This window comes from Lolium rigidum, chromosome 1 (assembly GCF_022539505.1).
Source record: "Lolium rigidum isolate FL_2022 chromosome 1, APGP_CSIRO_Lrig_0.1, whole genome shotgun sequence".
NCBI lineage: Eukaryota > Viridiplantae > Streptophyta > Magnoliopsida > Poales > Poaceae > Lolium > Lolium rigidum.
In genome coordinates, this window is record NC_061508.1 from 70502962 (window position 1) to 70511207 (window position 8246).

Sequence of the window (8246 nt, forward strand, 5' to 3'; positions counted from 1 at the left end):
ATGGCGAACTCGTCGGCGTTGAAGTTCACGGTGCGCAGGCAGCCGCCGGTGCTGGTGGTGCCAGCGGGAAGGACGCCGCGGGAGCTGAAGCCGCTCTCGGACATCGATGATCAGGAAGGGCTGCGCTTCTACATCCCCGCCATCCATTTCTTCCGGCAGCACGAAGGGCGAGGTGACGACCCCGTGCCGGTGCTCCGGGACGCCGTCGCCGCCGCGCTTGTGCATTACTACCCTCTCGCCGGGCGGCTGAGGGAGCTCGAGGGCCGCAAACTCGCCGTCGACTGCACCGGCGAGGGCGTGCTGTTCGTGGAGGCCGACGCCGACGTTCGCCTCGACCAGTTCGGCGCCGCCCTGCAGCCGCCGTTCCCGTGCCTCGACGAGCTCCTCTTCCACGTTCCTGGCTCCTCGGGCCTCCTCGACGCACCACTCCTCCACTTCCAGGTACGTATACGGTATACGTCTGTACGAAAACACTTTTCTTGTCGTCGACTTGCAAAGCTAGTTAACGTTTAGTCGTGTACATATAACACAAGCGGAGCTTTTCTTTTCGTCAACCTGCACGTTAGTAACCGACATCCGATGCATGCATGATGCATGTGCCTTTTAATTCATGCAGGTGACACGGCTAGCGTGCAGAGGCTTCATCATGGCGGTGAAGATACAGCACGCAGTGGCGGACGGGCCGGGGCTAGTGCAGTTCCTGGCGGCCGTGGCAGAGCTGGCGCGGGGAGTGGTGGCACCAACAGTGCGGCCGGTGTGGGGGCGCGAGCTGCTCATGGCGCCGCCCGACGACGACCTGGCGCGGGCGCCTAGAGCATTCGCGCACCGCGAGTATGACGACGTGCCCGACACCAAAGGGACGATCGTGCCCCTCGATTCCATGACGCACAGTTCCTTCTTCTTCGGTCCCAGGGAGGTCGCCGCCGTCCGTTCCCACCTACCGCCGGCACTCCGTCGCGGCGCCACCACGTTTGAGGTCCTCACAGGGTGCCTGTGGCGGTGCCGCACGGTGGCGCTGGCCCCCGCCGCCGACGAGGAGATGCGTATGATCTGCCTCGTCAGCGTCCGCGGCGGCCGGAAGCCGCAGCAGAGCGGCCCCGTCATCCCCGTCGGCTACTACGGCAACGCCTTCGCGTTCCCGGTCGCCGTCTCCACCGCCGGCGACCTCTGCGCCAACCCAGTGAGCTACGCCGTGGAACTGGTAATGAAGGCCAAGAGAGAGGTGGACGTGGAGTACGTGCGCTCGGTGGCGCGACTCATGGTGCGGCGAGGGCGGCCGCACTTCACAGTGGTGCGCGCGTACCTCATGTCGGACCTGACCAGGTCCGGCATCCGTGACCTAGACTACGGCTGGGGCAAACCTGTGTACGCTGGCCCCGCGAAGGGCGGCGTCGGCGCCATCCCCGGAGTCGCTAGCTTCCTCATCGCCGTCAAGAACGCCATGGGCGAGGAGGGCATCGCCGTGCCCGTGTGCCTGCCCGGCCACGCCATGGACAAGTTTACGGAGGAGATGAGCAAGCTGATGCGCCCGGCCTTCCGCACATCGCGGCCATCATCGCCCGACGTGTTTCCCAAGATCAAATCTGCGATCTGAACTTGAATCAGTGGGGGGGCGTCGATCGACCAATCAAATTGTTGACTTGTGCATGATTCCCTAAACTGCTGTTTACTTGTCACCGAGAGACCGTTTTGTTTGTTCAAAAATATTGCATTATTCTCCTAAACACTCCGTGGTTGTATGATGACAACCCTAGATCAATGTACACGTAGTTTGGTTCTGCTTTGAATTATGAATTTGTGCATCAGAAATTTCTAAATTTCTTTCACTAAACCGAATCAAGAAATCTAAGTGGACGGACTAAAGGATTTTATTGTATGTGCCAACTTTAACATAACTAAAGTTGTGGCGTGGGTGTGATGCTATCTCTACTTAGAGCATCTCCACTGGCGTGCGCCGGGAGCAGCACCGTCTCGACACTATTTGAGGTGCTGACACAAGCTCCCTAATTCTAGAGACGGAGATTTCACACCGACGGTCCCAATAGAGAGCCCACAAAAAAATATAGGATTTCTTTGGTCAATTTACAATATTTTTGCATACTTTTAAACAATAATTCAAACAGTACTAATATGTTCGAACACATAGATAGTTTCACATAATAATCCAAACTGTGGCACCGTCGGTTGTTCTGGCCAACCAACGGTGGCGAGTTGGCCAGAGGTGGCGATCGCATAGGTGGTGGTGGTGATTCAAGATGGATGGGTGGAAGGAAAAAGAACGATGGAGATCTAGTGGGATGGAACTTGGATCGGGATGGATGGAGGGGATGGGAAATGGGCGTGTGCGGCTGCTAAGGGGGGGCCGTATATGAAATCCTACATGGACTGTAGTATTGGCACTTCCAACCCGGCCCTTGTACATAGGAGGCGGCGTGAGGCTGCCGGCTATCTATTGGGTTTCAAATTGTGCCGGCTAGTTTTGGGGTTATCGTATATTTTTACTATATGTCTATCTTGCAAATGCATTTTTGTAGGTCAATTATTCCTCTGCTTCGGCTGATTGTATCATGTTTCCACAACCAGCACATCGAAGTTGACCTGATGTCGGAGCTGACTCAGCAGCGGCAATTCTAGGACGGTAACCTTGGGACAGTTAGCCATCGATTTAAGGGACATATATATACATGTATATATACATTTAGAGTGAAACGAATGTCGACACCACCGTACATTTTATGGTTGCAACTCGCCATTAGAGATACCGGATTGCTAACTCCAGGTTAGCTAGTAACTAAGTTAGAGCCCGATCAACTCAACGACCGTTAGATTTACATCGTGATTCGTGCATACGAGAATTACACATAGATGTGTAATTGCATATGTATATACAATTGCATATCCTTTATTCTAGTTACACGTGAATTACACATAAAATTGGGTTGACTGGGAATTAAGCTAATTCCGATCGACCAGGAATTAGCCGCGTCCTTAGAGATAACTGTACATACGCATCGATCGCCAGCAAGCTAATGTGGTCACGAAAGTATTATACCTCCTCGAAAAGGAAACAGAGATGCGTGGAGAGAAAGACTTCTGTTAATGGAAAAGTCGAGTAGCTTGCAATTTGCAAATGCATTAATACGTTTAGTTCGCTGGGCTTACGTACAGTACGTGTTGCTTTTAGGAAAGGCATTTGGTACGTACATACATACATGAGCAGAAAGCAAAACACTAGTAGAAAACTGGGCTTTCGTCCAGGACAGTTTGGAGCCGGGACAAATGGTCTGGCCACGTCGCCCTGAAATCAGTTGGAGGGCACGGGGCCATTTGTCCCGGTCCGTTAGGAATCTTTTGTCGCGGGTGGTGGTTCGGCCCGGGACAAAAGGGTCTGAGGCGTTCTGCGGCCTGCTGGCACCCTCCCGGTTTGAGCTACCACCCGCGATAAAAGGTCCAGGTCTATATATGCACAGCTAGCCCCCCCCTCCCCCCCACCTCCCTACATTTTTTTCCTTGATGGTGAAAGGTGGAGGTTTACGGTAGTTTTTTTTTTCTTCAAGTGCACAAGACGTGTTTGATGAAATGTTTGTGAGGAAGCCACTTGATTTTATTTAATAAGATTTCTTCTCTTTTTGGTCATAAAAGATTAGTAACTATTTTCTCGTATATATAGTCCGCACAATACTAATTTTAGCATGCTGATTTGCATTTGATACATAATTGTACTTATGGTGCAGATGAGTCATCCATGGATATACGGTAACCGATGTGATCCCGCTTTCAGAGAGGGCGTGAAATCTTTCCTGCTTGTGGCCGAGACCAACAAGTCGAAGCACGGTTTTATTTGTTGTCCATGTCTGTTATCACCAGAATTTGACCGGATCAGTAGTGGGCCGCGATCAAGATGGACTTGAAGATTATACATGGAAGAATATGCATGAATCGGCCTTATGCGAAACATTTGGGCTAGTATGCCCGTGTATCTGTAATATAGTAGATCGCATTTTAATTTAGAAGTTGGAGTTTTACCCTTGCACGTTTAGGTGCACGCCTGAATTAGAAAGTCCCCGGGACTATAAATATGTATCTAGGGTTTATGAAATAAACAACAACCAACGTTCAACACAAATCAATCTCGGCGCATCGCCAACTCCTTCGTCTCGAGGGTTTCTTCCGGTAAGCACCATGCTGCCTAGATCGCATCTTGCGATCTAGGCAAGCATAAGCTTATTCACGTTGTTCATACGTTGCTCGTGCTTGAAGCCTTTTTGATGGCGAGCAACGTAGTTATCTTAGATGTGTTAGGGTTAGCATTGTTCTTCGTATCATATGCTGTCGTAGTGCAACCCTTATACATCTAGCCGCCCTTACACCTATCTTAGGTGTAGGGGTGGTACCCCGCTTGATCATTGTTTAGTAGATCTGATCCGTTACGGTTGCTCCTTGTTCTTCAAGGATTAGTTTAATATCCGCAATAGTTAGGCCTTACAAAGGGTTGGAGGATCCAGCGGCGTGTAGGGTGTAGTTTGCTAGCCCTAGACAGGATGTTCCGGGGATCAACCTCGTGTTGGTTTTTAGGCCCTGTCTAGGATCGGCTTACGATCACCGTACGCGAGCGCGAGGCCCAATCGTGAGTAGGATGATCCGATTATGCGGTGAAAACCCTAAATCGTCGTAGATCGCTTTAGCTTTATCTTGATCAAGCAGGACCACCATATATTCGCACACCCCGTACGAATCATGGGTGGATCGGCTCTTTGAGCCGATTCACAGGACAACCTGAGAGCCGATCGAGGTTCGTATTTAACGTTTACGTGTATGCCATGCAGGAAACTAAGCGAGGCATCATCCAACACCTTCCTGATCAGGTATAGGTCAGGTGGCACGCCCTTGCGACAGCATCGGACGTGTGACCAGAAGGCTTTGCGGGCCGTCGCTCTGAGGGACCAGGGCCAGCCGCAGCCCCGAGTTGTTCCCGGCTCTACGGTGTTGCCGGTCGCTGCCCGCCGGTGGGTTTCGACCGCAACACATTCCGGCACGCCCGGTGGGACAATCTTCGACATCCACCGCATCGCCATCTACATCCGAGATGGCGGAAAGCACTCCGGTCAAGTACGAGGATCCGGCCGACGAGCTTAAGAAGAAGCATGACGAGATCAAGGCAGTCCTCGAAGCCGACCTCATCGGCTCTTTCCACGGAACCCGCTCCCATGGCGTCGGGTGGAAGGGGTTCTCACTCAAGGCGCGCTCGATGGAGTGGACTCGTCCGCCCCGTCGAAGAACGCACCGAGTCGCTGCGTCGGGAGATCAACTTCATGGTGGCTCATTCGCTGCACCGCCACTGCGAGAGCCTGGTGAACACTTTGGAGCGTGTCGCTCTGCGCGTGATCCAGGAAATCATGAGCCATCAGTATTCTCCGTTGGGACCAGCTCTGGGGACTTACAAAGGAGAGATGCCACTCCAGTCCCGTCCACCGCTGCCGTTCGCGTTGGCAGCACCAGGAGTGCCGATTTCACCGGCATCCATTGTTAACATGGTGGAGCGCACTTACCCTGGGGGGTGCCAGCCAAGATCCTCATTCGACATCAACATGATAGGACTCGGGCACCACCCTGGTAAGGACGGAGACGAGGGCAGCTGCTCTCACAGCGAAGACAAGGAAGAAGCCGTTCCACGCTACCGGCTCCAACACTATGTATGGGCAAACGCGGTAATGCCGATCCGTGAGATTGGCCCCAAAGATCTGTGAAGAAACATCGCCAGACCTTCATGGACCTACTAACATGGAGGCCGATTCTAGAAATCGGCCAAAATCATCCTCACCATGCATTCGGCTTGGGTTCAACGTCGATCTAATGGGCAATGGGATGCGTCGGCTGATGCACCGGAAGAAATCCACATTGTTCCTAACAAAGCCGACGTTCACATCGTAGTACCTTGGCTAACCATAGAGTCGATATCGGCGGCTACTCGGCGAGAATCGGCTCGGGGGGCACCTAGTCATATGAGCATGCGCGACACCATTGAGCATGTGCGGAGAAATATTGGTGGCCGATAGGGAAATCGGCCAGTAAAAAAAAAACACACATACATTGCCTTCAGAATGTTAAGAAAGCCGATGCACGGCAGTCAACTTTGACAAGTACAGCGAAGCAAGTTTACATGCATCAGTTTACACAAAGAGGCCCTACTGGAGAAAAGCATTAAGGGCATGAAGAGCATCGGCACGGATTCGATCCACCTCGGCGATCTCGGCCTCGTCGTCCTCGTCTCTCCCCATCACCAGCTGGCTGCTCAGGGCACGAATTTCAGCCAGGTCGGTCTTCAGATCAGCCGTGAGACCTTTTGCTTCCTCTTGGGAGCGAGCAATGAGGGTTTCCTCATCTTGGATAAGTTGTTTGGTCTCCATGGCCCTCTTTTCAAGGTCCTCCAGTTCCTTGCGTAAGGTCTCAAGTTTGACACTATGGGTAGAAGTGGCGGTCTTGGCGTCTAAAGCGGCTTTCTTCTCGTTAAGCCGTTGACATTTGTCTGCAATATCGGCTCTCAACGGAAGTTGGGCGCGGCGAAGAGTAATCCTTTGACGAGCCGAGCGCACCCTTGACCTGGAACCGACAAAGTCACTGCCGGCCAAAGCTTAACTTGCAGCGTCACTGGGAGACGGGGCTGGATGTCCTCGAGGATGCCCTTGATTGCCTCGGGGTTCTCGACCAGGGTGTCGACCGAGGAGGAGAGCAAAACTTTGAGACGCTGGAGCGGGCCATCGACCGCGCTAGGGTCTGGCTCTTCACCTGCTTTGGAAACGAGTGGCTCGATGGAGTCGGGGTCGAACGTCGGCAAGCTTGAAGGATCACACCCACGACGGACGAGCAAGAGCAGCATGAGCATACGACAAAGGAAAAGAGTAGGCCCGAGAGAGTGGAGCTTACCTCTCCCAAGAAAGGAAGGGAAGCCGATGTTGTGACAATCGGCTTTGCGGTAGACTCGGGCCGGAGTTAGCCACTTGGTCGATCACGCTTGGCGAGTTGGATAGGCCAAGGGTAGCGGATGGCATCGGCACCTCTTCAACGTCCCCGCTAGAGGTCCCATTAGTACGCAAGGGAAATGGTGAGGCAATCCAATTAGTAACGAGACGATATGGAACACGAGCTGTTGAGGTAATTACATTTGAAACTTCCGGCTCGGCGAGGAGACTTGTGGGCCTGTGCGAGCCCTTTTGACGCATCGACGCTTCATGCGTGACCCCGTTTGGATCGGAGCCTGAAGGACAGCAGGCTCGGGAGTCGACCTTTTCCTAGAAGCCGACGTTGGCGAGTCCGTCTGGCTCTGTGTGGTGGATCTTCCTGTATCGCCTGGGGAGGAGTCCCTTGGACTGGACTGTGCTCCCTCACTGGAGTTCTCTTCAGTGGAAGTCTGAAAGAAGAGGTACAACCATGTTACAAAGGTTGGGAAGGCAAATGTGTTCGGTCAAGACACGGACCAACTTACGTGCAAGCTTTCCAGGGCAGGAGCTTTGCGCTTCAGGGTTTTCCTGACAGCCACCTTCCTCACTGCCGTCCTCGCCTGAGTCGAGGCTCGGGGGGTAACTGGCCCCGAAGATGCTTTACTCTTGGGAGCCGATTTCGGTGAAATCGGCCGACTTCTGCATTATGACTTTCTTCGGAGGTGGCGAGCTCGGCGAGAAGAGAACCACTGGGGCCGGAGGAAGGAATACGACGGGGGAGCCATCGGCTTGCGTGGGAGCTGGGCCATCTTGTTGCTGCCAGGAGACGGAGTCAGGTCACAGACAATCACCATAAGCGGTTACAAGAAATATTTGAGTAATGGTACCTGGTCTACGGGGGCGTCATACTCGGCATCAAGTTGTCTCAACAGCGGTCCTAAAGCCCTTCTGAAGACATGGGTCTTCCACATGGACCACCAAGTCTCGAAACCGTCGGTGGTGAAGGAGAAACGGAGGTCGTGGGGAATTGGAATGGCCAAAGCATCAAAGAAGGTATAACACCTTTGGCCGATAAGGATGTCGGGCGGTTCAGCTACGCTGGCCGTCGGGTGGTGTAAGAAGAAGTGTGGAGGCACCTGCCCAAGACCGAGCTGTCGGGCTACCACTACCGGTTGATAACACTCATAACCGGGCTTGATGATCCGGTTCGAGGTACTCATGCCAACGGGGAGGAAGCAAGGACGAATCATGATGGAATACGAGATGCTTGGGTGCTAGCGTCATCGGCAAAGTTATCCAATCGAAAGG

General features: G+C 53.2%; 1 protein-coding gene across 1 annotated transcript; it reads left to right on the plus strand.

Moving 5' to 3' along the window:
- On the plus strand, positions 1-1594 carry LOC124646871 (benzyl alcohol O-benzoyltransferase-like). Its single transcript, XM_047186917.1, has 2 exons — positions 1-441; positions 617-1594. Exons 1-2 carry the CDS (start codon positions 1-3, stop codon positions 1592-1594), a joined length of 1419 nt encoding a protein of 472 aa, XP_047042873.1.
- The last annotated feature ends 6652 nt before the right edge of the window (positions 1595-8246 follow it).

What these genes read in the sequence shown, in the direction of transcription:
- LOC124646871 (XM_047186917.1), top strand. Translation starts at nt 1, where the DNA reads ATGGCGAACTCGTCGGCGTTGAAGTTCACGGTGCGCAGGCAGCCGCCG. An exon ending in CACCACTCCTCCACTTCCAG is followed by an intron (nt 442 to 616) that starts GTACGTATACGG and finishes TAATTCATGCAG; the next exon opens with GTGACACGGCTAGCGTGCAG.